Genomic DNA, 19,851 nt, shown 5'->3' on the forward strand with positions numbered 1-19,851 from the left:
TGTTTATTCCATCGATCAATTACATCAACGTTTCTAAACGGGCTAATTAACACAAGCAAATTGCAAAGGTTGGGCTCAATATTGATGCCCATTTTCGGTTTGCCCGCGCCTCTCGCGCTCTCATAACAAATAATGTTTGCAATTGGATGAAAATCGCTTTCGGTTTCAAATCAATAAACTCGATGAAAGAAAAAACGCAACGAAAATCGAAAGCTAATGACGATGAAGGAGGGGAAAAATGTCGATCTAAAAATTGGGCCACATTCCTGAAATTGATGATGAGCTGGTGATGAGGGGCGAGTGAGCGAGCGTTTTTGCTATTCACGAATTAGCCAATGGCAATTCCACCATACGCAATTGTAAATTGCACAGACGATCAATGATCAATGGCATTGTTGTTCTTGTGATTGACAACGTTTTCGTGCGCTGAGATTTAAAACGGTTTCGATTTTCCTGTGTAACTAAGCGCAAATTCCTCTGTCGATTTGTGGGTCAGTTGAACGAGTGATGCAGGCGGGGAACATGATCGTCGTGTAATTGATAAATAAAATTCATTATATTTTCAAAATATTTCTTGGATTATGAAACGAATGAAGAAAAATGTTGCACAAAAAGTACACCAACAACATCATGATTAATAGTCGGTAAATATTCAATTTGAGGCATGTCTTCTAATTGATCATTTGTCATAGCAAATGAATTTCGACCGAATTCCGTCGAATCGAAACAACCCATTGTTAAATGATTCAGAAAAAAAATTCTCATTAAATTGCAAGCGAAGAAAAAATCCATCGCGAACATCAATTTATCTCTTGTAATAACAAAAACCGCACATTTTTTTCTCTGTATTTGATTTTTAAGTGTCGCTCATTTGCTTAGTGTGTTACAATTGGCAAGTGTAACGGAGATCACATCTAAAAATCACTTTCTACTCATAGTCGTTTTTTTTCAGCTGCGATTCGCTTCTTTCCTCCTATTCGACACTTTTTGCACAAACGACAACGCGAAAGACAAAAAAAGACAAGAAGGCCCATTGAAAATGACAAATCGATAGAAGAAACGAGATAACTGTATGTGTACGAATACGATTCGCTTTTGTCTATGAGTGTGATTCGCTTTGAACATGATTCGTTACCATCGACAGCACTTAATCATATTTTACTGTTTTTTTCTCGCGTCTTTTTCTATTCATTCATTTGTCGCCGTGCTTTTTATGCGCGAAGAGAGAACTTGGTGTTACTTTCGAAAATAGAAAATTGTGCAAAGTGTTTCAATCGCATCACAATGACATTCATTGAATATAACGTATGATGGTTTAATGTAGATTCGCGACTTTAGACACCTCTGAATATCTATCACCCGCATCAATATTACCGTCTCATAAGCCTATGTATTGCTTCGCGAGCGTGCGCGCGCGTTCGCTCGCACTTCAATGACACTTTTTTCCGACGAGTCGTAGCCGCTTTTTTTCCTTCATTTTTTTTTTTTGCTACCATCAAAAATGAGTTTCGCTTTCATTTTGGATTTCTATTGCACGTCGCGGCCACGCTAATAAGCATGTAAACTCAGGTACGCCTCACACACAAACCACCGAAATAAAAAGGTTTTTTTGGTTAGTTAGTCATTGCCTTGCATTGTTTGCTGTTGAGCGCAAACTTCTTCTTTTTTTCGACTGTCAATTAGATTTCGTTTCGTTAGTATGCTACATTGTCTGTCGACAGAATTATACAAATTTTGTCACCTACGAGGCAACTTTCTTCTTCTGCGCCAATTTTCGAGCGAACAAAATTAAATTGAGTTGCGTGTAATTGAATCGACGCAAAGAAAGAGCGAGCGGGCAAGCGAGTGAGTGAGTAAGTGAGTGAATGAGAATAAAGCATGGAATACAGGCATCCGCTGAAATGGTTCGTTTGTGGTTTTGGGGAATGAGGAAATTGGCCAATTGTCGAGTGCATTTTATGCAAATATTCGTTGGAATCGGCAATTTACGGAATGCTTGGCAGCAATTTTAATGAACCTTTATTGAATACGAAAATGATTGGCACCTGCGCTACCTTTTCAGGAGGCCATGGAATGCCATTGCGTGGATTTGCAATTATTCTTCCTCAATTATTCACGTATATTCATTAGAGAGAGAGAGAGAGAGAGAGAGAGAGAGAGAGAGAGAGAGACGAAACGCATTTTTATGGGTGTTGCCGATATAAAATTTTACCGCTGCCGTTCAATCTAAAACTTATTACAACTGCACGTTGGGATCACTTTTTTATTCGCTGTGAATATGCAATGCATCTAAATCAAAAACCATCGGAATGTAAATGGTTTTATGAGTGCGTTGATTTTGTTGCTGGCAACGACCAAAACCTTAGTCGATCAACGAAGAACGGCCACTTTTATTTCAAGCCGTCCATCAAATCAAACAGCTAAGCACCTTTCATAAAACGCATTCGCTGTGCACGGTTTGGATAACAGAATTACGCGGCGTAATTTTCTGTTTGTCTATCCCTTAAATCAAAGTTCCTCAAAGTGAGTTGTTGCTTTTATTTCTTTCTCTCTATCTCTTCATTCGCGGCCAGTCGATTTGCTATTCTGTAACAATCTTAGCCATAATATCTACGGCAATATGAAATATTTATGAATGAAATAACTGATGCATCAACTAAACAATATTTTACCATTGCTCTTTATATCGCTCTCTTCATCGCGGCGAATCAGAAAAAATGTAATAGCAATAATATATTTCATAAAAAAAATAAAACGAAATGGTAAAATTTACCGAAACGCAACACACTCGCCGAGAAGTGGAAATGAAAGAAAAATCATTGGCTATTATGCATATCAGAGGCAGCCAACGAAAAGCATTTACCATTTCTCTCTCTCTCTCTCTCTCTCTCTCTCTCTCTCTCTCTCTCTATTTTTCGCTTAGTCAAACGAAGATAGAAGAGAAAAAAACCATATTAATTCAAGAAAATTAAAACGGAATGGACAGTGGTTGGGCGCGTTGCACACTATTTTGCTCACGCTCATTTCATGCCTGGTAGGATAATCATAAGCGCACTGCAAGTGTGTACTTAATTTGTGTTGTGTAATATGTTTTTTTTTTGTCGGAACGAAGCGAAAAAAAAGCAACAACACAGTACACATTTCGCATGTTTGCGTACAAACGGATGAACAGCCGATTGGCAATCAGGTAGAAGAAGAAGAAACGCGGGTGCGCGCGTATATAAAATATAAATATTCATATGAAACAGGAAACACTTTCTTCGATTCAATTAAATTTTCATGCTTAATAGCAAGTCAACGTCTTATGCAGATTGCCATCATGTGTGGTTTTGACCACCGAATGCACGGTAAAGCGCGTTTTGCGTTGATATTATCGCGACAGGTTAGGCATTGATGTAGACAAATGCGTGTGTGTGTGTTTTATCTGACAATGCATTCTCCCGAAAAATGAGTCAAGTTGCGTAACACGCAAAAAACGAGTACAGTTTATCTTTGCTCATGATAAAACGCTTTGCATACCGCACAGCAACAGCAGCAGCAGAAAGAACGGTGTAATGTGTGTGGTTACATGAATATGTTGCACACACTAGTTTGATCGATGTCAGAGATTGGCATCCTTTCTTTATGCTGATCAAATCGTCGTTTAAGTGAAATTTAGCATTCATTCAAATGACTAATGTGCGCTGCCGTTCGGCATTTAGTCACGAGAAAAAAACACACCACATTCAGTGGGGCTGGAGTCACAATTAAAAACCGTTTCATTCAACAGCAACGAAGAAAGAAAAAATTTCGTATAAAAATACACAGTCTTGTACATCATGTATTGCCATTTTATTTCCCAGTTCACATGTGTGTCGTCTATCATTTCAACAGATTTCGTCTCTAACAGCCGTCCATTATTTCATAGATTTGTGTAGATGTGTTTTATTGGCACGAAAGAGAGTTAATTTGTCTATTCAATTTTTTCGCAGCTCGGCTCAATTGCGGTTCGAAATGACGTTGACCCGGCCCATTCATCCAACATCTGATTTTCTGTCGAATCGAAATGTGAAAGACGCTCTTCTGCTCGAACAATTTTTTCTTTCTCGACAGACCCTCTCTCACTAGCTGGCTCATCTTATAACAGTGATTGAGCCCATTGTGCAAAATAGAAAACAAAACACAAATAAAATGACGAAAGAAAGACGATCATCATCACTCTTAATAAACACGAATATCGTTGATTTCGGACGGAATCTTTTATTTTATTCTATTTTGAACGAACAAAATAAAAACGAGACTTTCAACAGCGCATTCGCCATAATGCTTCTGCTCTTTCTTTCCATCTCTCTTTGGCTTAGCACACCTCATTTATACAACACATCATCCATTTTCCACTTCGGCTTCTGTTATTGTCTGCCGAATGCCTGTTGATGGTTTTTCAACATTTTACAATGAACTTCTTTTGCCAAACGATACAAACGATATATGATTTGGATACATGCTGTTCATGACTTATAAAATATGAACTTAGAGCTATTCATGTGTGGCATGTAAGTGTCTTTATTGCTGCTGCTTCTAGTGTCAGTTCCATTTGGATGGTTCACATGAGTACTCTCACATTTTGCAAAATCGTTTTTCGCACAACTGCTGTTTTGGTATTCGGTCGCAACAGTTGCGATCGGTACTTGGCCAAAGTGCTGTTCGCCAGAGAAATATGGAAATTGATAGAAAATCCCATCAAATTACTTTGAAACGCGCAATGTGAGAAAGAGTCGTAAATGCCATTTCAATCGGCCATCACTTAGTTTGGACATAGAAATGCGAACGATGGTGATGAGAACCACACAGCGCCAAGCCGATTTGTTGCTTTCTAAGCGATTTTAAGAATACTGTTCAATTGTTAAGTGTACACACGTCGCGACGTAATGACGGCAGCTTGGCTGTACATGGTAATTTTGGTATTTTGTTTGATTTTGCATGTCATTTGGGCAATTCGGAAAAAAAAAAATTCGCGGCTAACTTTTTTCTCGTACGCAAATGGTTCACATTTTAATGACCACATCGACGTATGTTACCTCATTGCTCTTCCCAAAAACAAAAACAGCCTCGTCACTTTTTTTCGCTATCTAAGTCACCCGTGGCGTCTCGACTTCGATCTGACCGAAAGTGTCATCTACTTGAAACGGTATTTAAATCTCATGTCAGCACAACAGCAAGAAACAACGATCGATAAAATACGATTTAAAACGATCAAAACATCTACTCAGTTCACGCTTTCATAGGTGTGTGTGTGATTGCAACCAAGAAAGAAAAAAACGTGGAATCGCTGTATCGAATAGGATAATTGCGGAATAAGTTTGTAGCTCATTATTCACGTTATGTTTTCTTTTCTCGGTTCAAAATGTGATTATTGTTATTATGTTTGAGCGGCCACTTCATTTGACTATTTGCAATTTTAGTTTTCCTTTCGCCCGGGCGTGGGCATTTCTTTTGCACCTCTTTATGAATTTAATTTGAATTTTTCGCGCATAACAAAACCTGAACTACGATAATTTCCGATTGTTTTTATTTCTGTTTGGTTGTTTGGCTTCCAATTTGTTGCTGGTTTTGCGCCAATTATGGTGCGCGCGAATGCTCGCTTGCTCGCCCGATCGTTTGAAATGGAAATTGAAGAAAGAATTGAAACAAATTTCCAAATCAAAAGACAGTTGATTATTATGTTTTGTGATGTGGCTACTGGGTGCTACTGTTAACGTGATCACACTTTTTTCTAATTTGATACCTGTTACGGTGGCAATTTTAACGAATGAATTGTTGCGGCCAGCGACACCTTAGCGTGTGCGAGTGTATGTATGAAGGAATTGGTTTCTTTTTTCGCTGCGTTTTCTAATCAACCAGTGATTTTTACGTTCAATGAACCTCGTCTGTTTGGGCGCTGTTTACTTTTGTCAATTTCACGGTTCTGCACAATCAATCTCAGCGGCCAATCACCTATCCTTTGATGAAATTAGATTGGGAAAAACGCGATGGCGAAAGTCCATTGTCCAAATGGAGAGAATTCTATGGAAATCGACTAGTTGATTTGATTTGTTTTGATTTAATTTAATTCATGATCAAGCGAAAAACCAAATAGTATCAAGAAACTTGATCGCATTGAATTGTGACGCTTTTCTCTCGTTCGTGCTCGACCTCTATCATTCTTATCAATTCAAACCGTAATCACAACCGAAATATTTATCCACTAAAAACATAATCCTTTCTTTTTTCGTCTCTCTCGCTCGCATCGTTATCGGTCGAATCAATCGGTGCGCATAATTTCTTTGATTTCTTTTGGCATTCTGAGATATAACGAAGTGAGCGAAAAGATATCCACTGAATAAAACAAACTGGAATGATGATGAAAACACATAACGCTTTTGAGCACATTAAACATTTCTGGAAATGGTGTCATAGCGCGCATGCTTGCTTTTGGGTGATTTTTGAATGTGTTCATGCGCCTAAAATAACGAAATTGTAATTTTTTACATCTTGAAATGTTGTTTTTTTTCTTCTTCTGTTGATTTTGGGATCTTCCAACGGTATTCGGTACAGAATTTCGGTAATGATTATACACGCAACGTACTCGGTGAGCACACGCTCACAAATCCACACATAACCATTTCGGCGTCAAAGAGGCGCGCAACACTTTTATTACGGGGCCTTTTTTTATTGCTGTCGACGATTCCGGTCAAAATTAAAAACGTACACTTGAAAATTGATAAAGACATGATTCGACATCGGGCATGTTTCTTCTTCTGACTTTTCATCGTCATAGCCATCATCATTGGTATGTATGCCATGGCATCTCTCGTTCTGATTTCAGCATCGACTTGATTTCCGATTTTCCATGAATTTTCGCTCGGTGGTAATAATAATGATGATGGTTATGGTGATGTTGATTATTGTAAACCACTACAATTATGCCGCACTAAGTATAGGCCATCAGCCAGAGAAGCATCACCTCACCGATGAGCGAAGCGGCAGTAGCCGAAAATCACACTAGCACACCAAATCAATAAAATATGAACGGCAAAACGAAAATAAAACTATTGATAGAATCGAGCACAAACATTCGATACGTTACAATGAGCATAGATTTTTGTCGTTTCTTCTCTTTTTTTCGTTTTACGCTTTAGACCTTTCAACGCGATTTGTATTTTTTTTCTTGTTTTTTTTTTTTGCTTCGTTTCGACCAAATAAAGTTTAACATGATTTTTCTTTCTAGCGCGTTGTTTTTTTTCGCGTGTACTGGATTTGGCGTCATGTGCAATCGAGAAATGGATCGCTTTAAATTGAAACTGTGTGTGAGTATTCAATATATCGATGGTAAAAAGAGAAAATTCACAAAGAATACTTGAATGAAGAGAGAAAAGGTTGAGAACTTACCGTTTGCATATCCAATTAACCATATTATTCCAAATATCGTAAAATAATTGATTTGTAAATTTTGTCTGTGATACATTTTCGTTGGATTGTTTATTTGATGGTTTTATTTTTTTATGTGTTCGTTCTAGTTTCGCAATTTGCAATTGGATTTTTGTGGATCGAGAGCGTTTCGTTTTCTCTATATATTTCCGATAGAGTGATCACGTCTATGGCAGAATGGTGATTTGATGTGGAATTTCGTATGTAATCCTCAAATGTCGATAGATTTGTCGATTCTTCTTCTCTCTCTCTCTTTTTTCGTCGTATTTCGTTTTCAATGTTTGTTCATCGGTCCAATATGCGACTGATCATACGTGGATCAGCATTCTGAAACACTTAAATTTGAAACACTAAATCGGTTATTTATCGATCTGATAACGGAACTGCGTTGTCCACATTTTTCAAAGTGATAAAAAGTATTTCACGAATTTTGATTGCCTTCAGACACTTCACTTCGTCTATTTGATACAAAAAAAAAAAAATTTCTTAGGTCAATGCGGCACCACTTTATCTTCACCTGCTAAGCATTCTCACGGTATTCTCTTTTTTCGATAAGTGTCACACACACGTCACTCCTGAATAGATGAGTCACGAATATGGTCGGAGTGCGCTTCGAAATCACCCACACAAAACAATACAGGAGAAAATCAAACAGTGCACAGGCCGGGAGACAATCTCAACTGCAATTGTGCTATCAACTGACACCAAAAAAAACAATAGATCGAAATATTAGCGGCAATTTGTTGCTTCTTTCACAGTATTTGGTCGGTATTAATGAATTCTGTGCTATTTCCAATGGCAAATCGTATTTGTGTCTATTTCCCCGTATTCTTCGTCGTCGCTTTTTTTTAATTCGTTAACTTAAAATTTTCTTTCTCTCTCTTTTTGGACCGCTCGTTGGAAACCATTCACAACTGTGTACACACATACCAAGTGGGTAAGAATTTCTCAAATAGAAAGTGCTTTTACTTTGTCGATTTTTTTGTTGGATAAAATGAGTGTTTTTTTTATTTCTTTCTCCGTTCGCAGTTGCTGGCTGCTGTTGTTGAGATGTAGCTCGATCGAAAATTTCTTCTTCGTCGCCGTTGTTGTCGTCGCTACTTTTCTGTTGGTTATCGCGCGTCGCCACACTATCGAAGACACAGAAAAATTCAAAAATTTCTTTTTAGCTCTTGTGAACGCGCTCGCGCACCAGAGAGATGTATTCCTCTCGTTGTGCTTCGTTTCGCTGAGAAAATACAATAATGCGTTTCTTCTTGCTTTGCTGTAGTTTGTTATATTTCTTTCGTTTACATTTCTTTCTTCGTTTCCTTCTTTTGACTTGATATTCGTTGGCTACGGGTACCGTGCTTCAACTGTGTGCACAGCAGAGAACTCTTTCGTATATGAAGAGAAATATCAAAATGCGTCCGCTCTTCAAGAAATCTCAAAGTCGACTAAATATGAAAACCCATCGATTCACCGTTTTGCAGCAGCAGCAGCAGCAGTGGCGGCGGCAGTGTAGCAAGCTAGCGCGATCGCGAGCAACGAGCTCAGCCAAATATACCGTTGTACACATTCAGCGAGTATGTTACCGCTTAGTTTTGTGAAATGTTGTTGTTGCTGTTGCTGTTTTGTTATGTTTATTTCCAGCTTGTTGTCGTCGTCATCGTCGTCGTTTCGGATTTCTTCATTGTTCGACAAAATGTGTGCTTCGCTACCATATTCTTGTGTAGCCGCTTTTTACCTGTCGTTTTTTTTCTTTCTTTCTCCTTTTTTTTGGTTGGTGAGTGAGTGCAGCACGGCATTGCGAGCGTTGATGATGAGCAACAAAGCAGCGATCTGGAGGAAACATAGTGTTGTGTATGGTGGAACACTCTTCCATCGTTCATGTGAATGAATCACATTGTTTGGCAAGTCGGTGGCTTTCGAGGCGGTGTGGCTATGCGTTGCGGTTGCATTGAATGCGTGTGCACAATAAATGTAAAAGACTTTTAATCTTAATTCCGCTTTCTTCTAATGACCGCTGTTGCATTCAAGCTGACAAATTGATACGTTTAAGTAGCGATTTAAGTCATCCACATTTCGACATTAAAAGAGTAATTTTCATTTTGATTCGCACACACTCACATTCACATGGTACGGTACAAAAGAACTATGATCTAAGAATGGGAATTCTGCAATTTTGAAAGAAGGAAGTATAAGAGAGTATTGTTTTTTCTATGGTGCAATTTTGTTTGTTGCGGTCGCCGAAATGAAAAACAAACCTTCCGGTTGATTGGCAGATTTAATCATTAAAAATGCATTAAAGTTGCTCTAGCATACACACGCGCGCGCTTGTATTCTACGCGAAAAAAAAACCACATTACCAATTTTCATCGACGGTGTGAACCAAAATGGGATTATTAATTCACTTGTGGCCGAACGGTGCAAAATATACAATATTGCCAAGTAAAAAAGTACTAACAAGACCTTAACTAGCCCCATGTTTGCTACCATAATTTTCAATTGTCAATGTAATAATTTACGGTATCCAATCAAAATGGCAAATACCTAATGATATTAACACTTTTCCAAACGGTATCGAGCAACTGTATCGATCGCTTGCTTGATTGTTGTCAAATCGAAAGAAAAAGGGACCTGTGCGCATTCGCTCGCTCGCTCGTTTGCTTGCCGCAACCAATTGTTGCATTCAATAGGCAATGCATTTTCAATCCCGCGCACTCCTTTGCAACATAAAGAAAATATCTTTCTCAGTATGGCAGTTGACAGGTATTTTGCAAAGTGAACAAGAGAAAAATGAATGAACGGTTTTTATTGGAGCGATATGTGATACATATTAAGTTGAATATGTATTTTTCTTCTCTCTTTGCGCAATAGCAAAAAGCAGTGCGCATTCAAATCCAGGGGGAGAGAGAGAGAGAGACTGGAAAGAGAAAAGAAAACGAGAAATAAATCGAAACGACCGCTGAATTCCTTAGTAATCTTAGCGGTGCATTCGATACTTAGTTAGATTATTTATTAGCTATGCACGATGCGCTTAGCACACGGGGCAATCGAAGCTAAAATAGCAGCTTTTGCTCCATATATTACTCTATACATTGGTGATCGGTGAATGCGCGCGCGCACGCTCGCCTGCCAACAGAAAAAAACTCGTTCGTGAATTTCTCTAATCGGCGAAAGAATGAAAATGGCAACACGTACAAAAATTATAGACCAGAAAGTGTATGTGCGTGTGAGTGTTTGTGATCGGCAGCAAGTTTATATATGAGACTCTTTAGATTTCTTGTCACAAATCACTCAGCCATTACCATTTTTGAGATAGGATTTCATTTCCATATCATAAAAAACGCTTTTCTCTCGCTCTCACGTGCTCACACCGACTCTTTCACCATTCAGTATTCACGTCAACGCAGTACGCGCATTTGTTTTGATTTGAAAGCCCGGAATGTTGCACTTTTCATCGAAGCAATACGAGTTTGCTGGGCGCAGTGTGTTTATTATTTTACGATTCGCCTTGCAATGTTAATATCACATCAATATGGAGTTATTCTGTGTGCATGCATTTCGATTCTACTTCATTTTTTTCGTTCGTTCGTTGTTTTGTTCAAGAATGAACATTAAGGCAGAAGAGAGAAACATTCCAGATCTTTCGTTTTGTTTTTTCATTTGTCGTTTTGTTTTCGCCATAAACAAGCTGAACTTGTTTAAATCGGAACGGTTGTTTGGGCGGTTGTTCTTGTGTGTTGTTGGCGGCGGCAGCAGCTTAAGATGAAGAAGTAAAAAAAAACGAGCCGATGAAGAAAATATTTTCTTGGAAAACCGATTCGAAAACAAGTGGATTTATTGCATACCATCCAAATGAAGAGAGCACACACAGTGCACGCACACGCTTCCTCTGCATTTTGGTTGAAATCATCTGAAATTTCATCTGAAATGGGTATATTTATAATAAATTATGAAATTTTTTTTTGTTTTCTTTGAAAAATGAAACTTGTTTCGGTCGCACGCATTTCCATCCGGGGGCCACAATTTTATGTGCTTTATATGGGAATTCGGTGGTGCCCCATAACATTTAATAACAATCGAGAGTAGTCGTGCCAAGATTCATCGAACCGCGGTGAAAGAGCACAATAAATCCAGGGAAAAATATCTGATTTTAATCGCAACGGAAAATTGAAAATTGTACGTAATTATGGTGTGCGTCCAGTGTCTTTCGGCGCATTATTTTGGGTTTGAATCAATATCAAGTCAGCTGATACACAAAGAGATCACAGTCAAATCGGATTGGATTTTCCTTTTCGAGAGACAATTTCAATATGACTTTAGCCCAACATATCTGATGATGACTGATGCAACGGAACAATCATTTCAATCCGTTCGAATGTTATTACCGTCAATTTCGATGAAACTGAAACGATTCGATAAAATTAGTCACACTCAGACGGGCTAATAATGTATGCGGGCTAAAATTATCATTGCTTTCTGCAATCATTATGGAAATGATAGATGATTCAAGCGAATTGACGAACCCAGTTTGCGTAGAAAAAAACAAAACAAAACCAAGCGGCCATAAAAAGTGAAAGATGTCAAGTTGCTAAAATGAAATGGCGATTAGATTTAGCCATTACTTTTTCCACAGCAAAAATCGATTTGTAAACAGCTCTGAGTCATCATGTGATACACATTATCAATTGAAAAAAAAAATCGGTCGTTCATTCGTTCGATGGCTCGCAAAAAGAAAGCAATTGGTTTTTTCGGATTTGCATGGTGGCCAAGAGCCATTGCAATCTGTCATAGTCATAATCTGCACGGTGAAACGCGCTCGGTGCGCCGCGATTATGAGCACGAGTAAACGGTGTCGAGAGATTTTCTGTGCACTTTACACCGTCAACAAATAAAATACAAACAAGTTCTTGCTGATGGAAGGGTAAATATATGCACTTTTCGTTTTCATTTTTCAGGTCATTCCGTTCGGTTCGGTTCGTGTTCGTCGCTCTTTTAGCATAAAACACCGATGCGGATGTTTACCTTTTCACATTTCATTCTCACTGCCGTTGCTTTCTTCCGTCACAATACAAAGTCATTCAATGGGCTCAGCTCGGTTTCATTTCTCAAGCAACAGGCGTGATTTTATTCATTTCAAAGAAGACGAGAAAAAAAAGCATCAGGAAAAAAGAGACTTCGTTTAAAATCATTTTCTCAATACAAGAGTTTGAACGTTGAATCCATAAATTCACGATTATTCAAAGGAAATGCCGGTTCTGCTATTGCATGCAAAAGCCAGTGAATCACGATTATTCAATCACTTTAGCGGATGAACATTAAAGCTGATGTTGATGCATCGCCGTTTTTTTTTGAGTGGAATGGCATCATCATGATTTATAATCGGTCTCAATGTGCTGATAACACCAATAATAAGCGAGTTAACGGGTTTTTCTCTCTCTCTCTCTCGCTCTCTTCTTCTTTCGACAATCGGTTTGACCGAAATTCCAAAATTTCTTTTTTGCATAACTTTAAAATATGAGCCAGTTGATCGAATTGCCCCGGGAGATGAATCAATTATGTCTCCTTTTTTCGGTAATACGTCGCCTTGGCAATACTGGCTGAGAATGAATTGGTTTTTTTCCTTGTTGGCTCTTTCTGGTTTACACATAATTAATTTAAATTCGTGTGCGATTTTTCGTTTTTTTTTCACCGTTTCAATGTTGTGCGTCGCACACGTATGTGAGCTTTGACGCACATAAACCATTTTAAAACTGGGGTTCGTCGTCCCAATTAAGTCTATTGTTCTCGGATATTGTTTTGGCTGTTACAATCAATTTTTCATTAGCATGGTGGACAAAAAGAAATCAAATGCGTCATATGAGTGTGAATTTAGTGTCGACGTTCCAAATCTTGTTATGGCGAAGAAAAATTGGAACTTTTCGTGATATGAATAAAAGTGTACGTGCTCGGTACACTGTGATTAATTTCGACATTTGACAAAATTCCATATTTGGCGGAGGGAAAAGCAAACGCAGGTGCAAACGAAACTGAAATTTAATCAGAATTAACGCGACCATTGTTGACTAATTCGATTTCGAAAAAACAACAACAACAACAGCCGAACTAGCTATGACTCAGACAAAATCATGCGCAAATATTCACAGACAGAGTAAATAAAATATTTTCCGTGAAAGTTATGAATGCGAGCGAAATGAATACGCGTGAGCTCGCGCCCTGTGTTCGCACATTTATCGGATGAAATGGTTGTTAGTTTTTTTTATCATATCCAAAATGAAACATGTGCATAAGCAAACTGTTGCCGCGTCATTTCTTTAGTCGTTTTGCGTGATTAATTGATACTGTTTGTGGCTTTAATGTTAGCAATCTTGTAGGCTTTTCTCATCATCAAAAAACATTAATTACACGGCCCGGTTTTCGTTTCGATTTAATCATGCGATTAAGAGGTGAGAGAGAGAGAGAGAGAGAGAGAGATGCCCGGCGATTGAACGATGAACGATGCGGAAGAGTTGCAATGGTGTTTATGTTTCATCGCATTATTTTGACAGGCGCACATTTCGTATCTTGTCTGAATTAGAAATGCATGATATTTGAGTTGTGTCGGGTGAGCGTAATCGAAAATCGAGTTGGAATTCCGCATTCGGGGATACCATCAAATGTGGCTAGATTTCTCATTCGGAATTGTGTTCACGTCGCAAATGAAAAGGGAAAAAAAATTCGAATTGGTTTTATGTAGGTGCGGTTCGATTTGCAATGACATCTCCATAAAAATGCCAGCACAGAATGCACACACCAGCAACGGGCTTGCGTGTGATTTTCGGAATGTTTATGGATTTCTCTCTCTCTCTCTCTCTCTCTCTCTCTCTCTCTCTCTCTCTCTATCTCACACTTCGTCAACATCGTGAACACATGTTTCGCTGAAAAGGCGTAAGCAAAAACAAAAAAAAATTGTGTAAAATTACAACGTTGTGTTGAGGTATGTTTTAATGTAACTTTTCGCTTTTTTTCATTCTCTCTCTCTCTCATATTCGCCTTGGTGGAATGAAATGAGCCAAAGCACGTATGCGTGAGGCTGCATAACAAACAGTTACTTCACCTCAACAATATTAGAGACAGAGCCTGTCCGTGCGCTCTTTGCGCCCTGGTGCAAAATTGCCAGGGCGCCCTTTTCTTAGGATGAAATGAAATAGATCCAAAATTGTTTCAAAACGAGTAACTTTCTTGTTAGAAAAGTTCTGTACGCTATTGTGTGTATCGTTCATATTATGAACTTTATATATGAAAGGCACGAAAAAAAAATCCAACGAAATTAGCCTTATGTAATACTGAAAATTTGCATTTTAGATTTATTGAAAACATTATACATTACTGCGAGCAAACTACAAAATTTTTTTGTCATTTCAAAAATATAGCGCTTGAATACACATGTTTACTGAGAATTAAATGGAAAAGGGTGCTCAAAATAACTGAATACATTTTGTAGTCGGTTGAATAAATACTGAAATCTTATTGTTTAATATTTTTAAACTGGTAAAAAGCGCTTTAAATACAAGTGGCACTTCAATATATATATAAGCTGATCAAATGCTTTTGGTGCATTCGGCGCTCTCGACGCCTGAATTTTTCTACGTATTTTTGGAAAATTTAAGCAATTGAACGCCAGTTTGCACAAGTTTCCGCTCTCGCGCGTTTTCGGCGCCCCAGCGCGGTGGTGCAACGCACCACTTGCGCCCTATCTGGGACAGGCCCTGATTAGAGATAAGGTTTTCTTTTAAATGAAAACAAACAAAATATGTAGTTGCAAACAAAAAAGCCTGCAATTTAAATGATTCGCCAAAACGAATTGTACAGAAGAGAGAGAAAAAAGTGTTTGTCGTTTATAGAAATTAAGATGCGAAAACAAAAAAGGTACTGCACCTTAAAAAAAAAACCGAACCACATGGCATTTCTTCACATATTTGCCGATTTAGGCTAGCGATATATCGCTTTCATGAAAGCAACAAAAGAAAAGAAAACAAAGCGAATTTCTTTCGTCGGTCGTGCGGTGACAAACATTCCAAACTGTACCGTAAGCAATAAAACGTGCCTGCTTTTCTATTATTCTGTCTATTGCAATTTCAATTGCACTTTGCAAAATGACACTGGCAATGTGTGCACGATCCAACACCAGCAATGCGTCCTGTTTGAATTTTGAATACGTAATTTAAGTGGTGATTTACTTGGAATTCCGCCCGGTTTACATTTTGCCACACTCGCTTTTTCGATTGCCTAAATGCAGTGATGCGTAAAATTAGCTCAAACAATCATTTAATGAAATGTTCCCAGATTGCATCGCATCATTCTTGAAGGCATGGAAAAAAAAACCATTCAAACACCAACTGGAACGAAATGAAAATGGTCTTTGTTTTATATACGAACATAACAAAAACCGAACTGCTTTGAACGTATAGAGTATACGTAATGACAAATAACACCATGTAGCGTCACCACGAATCCAAGAAATCTACGACTCATGGTATACCGTTGCGTGAATCTGTCCAGAGAGATATAATCACATAATAGAGCAAATGCGCGCGGTTGTAGAAAAAGTAAGAAGAAAAAAAAACGCAATCGTTTAAAAGCAACAAAAACAAATATAAAATACAGCGATCCACACGAAATGCAAACCAATGTGGGCAACCGCAAACTAAATGCATTTTCTTTTCCGGAAACTACAGATATTCGAATTCAAGAGAATTTATTGAGTCATCAGTCAATATGATTGGGCATCGGGATAAAGATAGATGTATCATAATCATCTCATATTACATTCATTACATTCAATTTTTTAATTTTCATTTTCATTTCATTTGCAATCACTTATAGAAGACGGCAGTACTTATTCAAAATTGTACGTTTCTAGCTCAAGTTTAGGAATCCCAGTATTTATGACAAATTAGTTAGTAAACTGTATCAAATGCATGATGAAATCTAGTTAAAATGTCAATTTTCAAAAAATTGATTAGTTCATAGATATGAGCATATGGCCATAAAAACCAGAAATATCTTGTGCAACATTTAAGAACACTTGGATTTGTCCGCATTGCTAGAAAGTTATATAAGCTTAATTCAAAAACTTGTCCTTAATTCAGAATTGGTGTGTGTTGTAGAATTTTCGAGAATTCTAGCCAATTGCTTCTCATGCATGATGAAGTGTAGCTAAAATAACATTATATAGAGTTTAATAGTTTATCAATGTCGATTAAAGTATTTTGCCCAGTATGCAATCTCCTAACTCTATGTTACTGAATGATTTGTGTGACAAATTCGCTAGAACTATGACTGATTCGTGATATGGTTGTTGAAGGAAACTTTTTTTCGTCAATTTTTCCCTTATAAAAGGTCGAGTATTTCGTTGATTTCGAATATTGGGTTAAGTGTGAAAAAGAGTTAGTATGCTGTTTTGGGCAGCCAACGTCATGAGGAAGCAGAACTGTAAATATTGCCAATTGCAGCAGTTGTTTGATAAAATGAAATAAAAGAAATCATTGCAATTCATGGTAAATATTATCGTTTTTTATGGAAAATCCTTTAAAGAAATTCCCATTCTTATCACTGACTATCTGCAGAATAAGCTTAACCATTTGATTACCACTGGTTGATTTTTCTTACTTTTGTTCTTCATCTTCCTCATCAAATGGAATGGCTTCTTTTTTTCTAAAAGAATGTTTTAAATGTGCACTTTCCAATGAGAATATTACAAAATCAATGAAAAAAATTTCAAGTTGGTCGGTTCGAGCAGTGAATGAAAACTTGAAAGAGAAAAAATTCTAATGAAAATCCTAAAAATTCGTACTGAATTTTCGAATTTCTCTGTTTAAAAAAATCGGGACTCATATCTCACGATCCGCGAAGTCGATCGTTATTTTTAGATACAAATTATTAACATTTGAAAGAATAATGCATTTTAATTCTACGAAACCGCTCTTGACTCAGAATTGGTGTGTGTCGAATACCCAATAACTGTTTCTTTCAAATGATTAGGCGTTTCTAAAACCTAGGTATATATAGTTGGTTTTCTTTGGTATCGATTTATATGCTTTGTTAAAAGTGCAAGTATAAGCCACGGTTTCCACATTATTTGAAAATCAATTTATAATAAACGAACTATGGCAAATTCATGATATGGTTTTTGAAGTTTTTTCTCGATTTAAATAAAGTCTGTTATTTAACAAGGAATAACTCTTCAATATTCAACAATGTACGAAACATTTTCAGATCGGAATCACCCTTACTGCTGATTTCTTCATTCAACACACATAATGAGACTAACGTTCGACGGTATATTCAGCATTTTGATGATCATATCTGTTCTATTTCTGGCATTAGGGGAGGCCGGTGAGTAGCATTGTCACAAACTATTGGAAGTATTTTGGAAATCGGAATTGTGCGAACATTTTTCTACGTGACGTGAACCTGGTTAAAGTATTTCTTATAATGCATTTCAGATATGGATATGTGTGAAAAGATGAAAGGAGCTAAGTGTAAGAAGGCATGTGAAAATCGGGAGAAAATACTTCCAAATGTTTCATGCCCAGAAATGAACAGTGCATGCTGCCAGAAGCAAAATTGAAAGAAAAACACAAAAATTGTATGAAAATCTGAATAAAAATGCATTCAAAATCTAATTGGGGCTGAGTGCGAACATCAACGAACCACCAACATTGGTCATTTAAAGAAAAATTGGTCGTTTTAAGCACTACATGAAATGTAAAGCTATTAGATTTGTTTTTTTTTCATGTTCAGACACGAAATCTCGGGAACGCTTCCGCCGATTTCGTCAAAATTTTGAATGGAGACTTTTTCGGTCGTCCATTTTTGTGCATGAGATACTCGTGGTAAGGTGTGGAAGACCATGATGGTCTTTAAGAAAATAGTATATTTGAGCAGAGGCCGATTTCGTTTCAATTTGGGGTATGAGTCTCTTCGAAAAAAAAAATTCAATTCAAAAATACAACATTAAAACCAAGTCGAATTTTAAGACCGTGCATGCACGCGACAGTACGAGGCGAGTCAGTGTGACAGTTGGAGAGAGCGAGACAAAGTTTAACAGCAAATGATTTGGTTGTGACAGTTCGAATGTTCTTTGGTCATCTGCGTCCATTTGCGCATGAGACAATCGTAGTAAGTCGTGGAAGGACATTGCGGTCTACTTGCGGTTTTCATGAAGTGCTAAAAATGAAGTTGGTTGAAAACAAACTGAAAAACAATGCATAAGGAGTATGGACGTAAGTTCTCGGAGCGAGCAATCAACTGAAAACGATAAAAAAAACTGTTGCAAATTTTGATTGCTCATTTACTTATTTCCAATGTAATTCATTGCATAAATACTAGAATTCTAATCGAAAACACACATTTTGGAAAATTCTAGAAATAACAACCGTGACTTTTCTTTGCGATGAATTCGTATTAATTAATCAACTGCAACTAATTCGTGAAAAATTGTAGCCAAACCACTATTATATAAATAATAATGCATTATACCGTTGATAACAGTTCGACTGCTGCATTTGGCGTGTAAAAGTGAGCTTAAGCTCTGTACATTTCCACAAAATCCATAGTTCCCGAGAAATGAAATCGCAATTCAGTTCAATATTTAGCGTTTTGATCATAATTTCGGCCGCATTTATCGCTTCATTGGAAGGAGAAAATGATGTTCCAGAAAGTAAAAACAAGATTGACTGAACAAAATCGCAATTATTGCGGATAAACCAAATTGATTCGAATCAATAAAATGTTTTCTTCGCCTCACTTTTAGAGTATTACGAAAGATGCGACAAGTACTATGGTGAATGTAAGCCACAATGTACAAATGAAGAGGAACTTAATATCAATTGTATGGAGGATCCCGAATACAAATGCTGTGTCAAAAAACCACCAGGTGAATTTGAAGACAACCCAAAAGTGTTATCTGTTGGAATGATTTCTCGTTTGGATTGATTTTTGATTGGCATACCAAACTAAACTGCGCCAAAAATGGTCATAACGTGTAATTTTCTCATTGTAGGAATCGAGTTGTGCGTAAAATATGGTGGCCGATGCAGAGATAAATGCAATGATGATGAATATCGTTTTGACATTGTCAGCTGTAGCCAGAAAAAGCAGAAATGCTGCCTCAAAAAAAATATTACCCAATAATACATTATTGTGGAGACCATATTCTATATTGGAATGAACCGGTGGTGACGCCATTATTTTATCAAGTTTACATTTCTTTCTATGAATCTCATGCGATGAGAATATTGTCGAAAAGATGAAAAATAAAACAAATGAAGAATAACGTTAAAAAAAAATCGCTCAAAAATTGGGATGGAATAATCGATCATTTATAAAGTTTCCTAAAATAGTTCTGAAAAAAAAGCTACCATCAATTACCATTAG

The 19,851-nt window shown here is 37.3% G+C and overlaps 2 protein-coding genes across 3 annotated transcripts in view; one reads left to right on the plus strand and one right to left on the minus strand.

The window, feature by feature from the left end:
* The window catches only part of LOC129565875 (sushi, von Willebrand factor type A, EGF and pentraxin domain-containing protein 1), a 37,480-nt gene extending 28,527 nt beyond the window's left edge, over positions 1–8,953 (minus strand). The window contains exon 1 of one of the 2 annotated variants that reach the window (XR_008687669.1): positions 7,408–8,953. Coding sequence is in view for 1 of the 2 variants with exons in the window: in XM_055441178.1 (XP_055297153.1) it covers positions 7,408–7,483 (76 nt within the window). In the remaining variant the exon portion in view is untranslated. The remainder of the gene's footprint in view (positions 1–7,407) is intronic. The other variant, XM_055441178.1, reaches the window with a different exon arrangement.
* Positions 8,954–18,977: 10,024 nt separating this feature from the next.
* Positions 18,978–19,756, plus strand: LOC129566079 (uncharacterized). The gene is made up of 3 exons (XM_055441617.1): positions 18,978–19,135; positions 19,229–19,351; positions 19,478–19,756. The coding sequence occupies exons 1-3, from the start codon at positions 19,042–19,044 to the stop codon at positions 19,606–19,608; spliced, it is 348 nt and encodes a 115-aa protein (XP_055297592.1). The 5' UTR covers positions 18,978–19,041; the 3' UTR covers positions 19,609–19,756.
* Positions 19,757–19,851: the final 95 nt, after the last annotated feature.

Source organism: Sitodiplosis mosellana, unplaced genomic scaffold (assembly GCF_009176505.1).
Source record: "Sitodiplosis mosellana isolate CC-2019 unplaced genomic scaffold, AAFC_SMos_1.0 Smas_scaffold_3, whole genome shotgun sequence".
NCBI classification, from domain to species: Eukaryota; Metazoa; Arthropoda; class Insecta; order Diptera; family Cecidomyiidae; genus Sitodiplosis; species Sitodiplosis mosellana.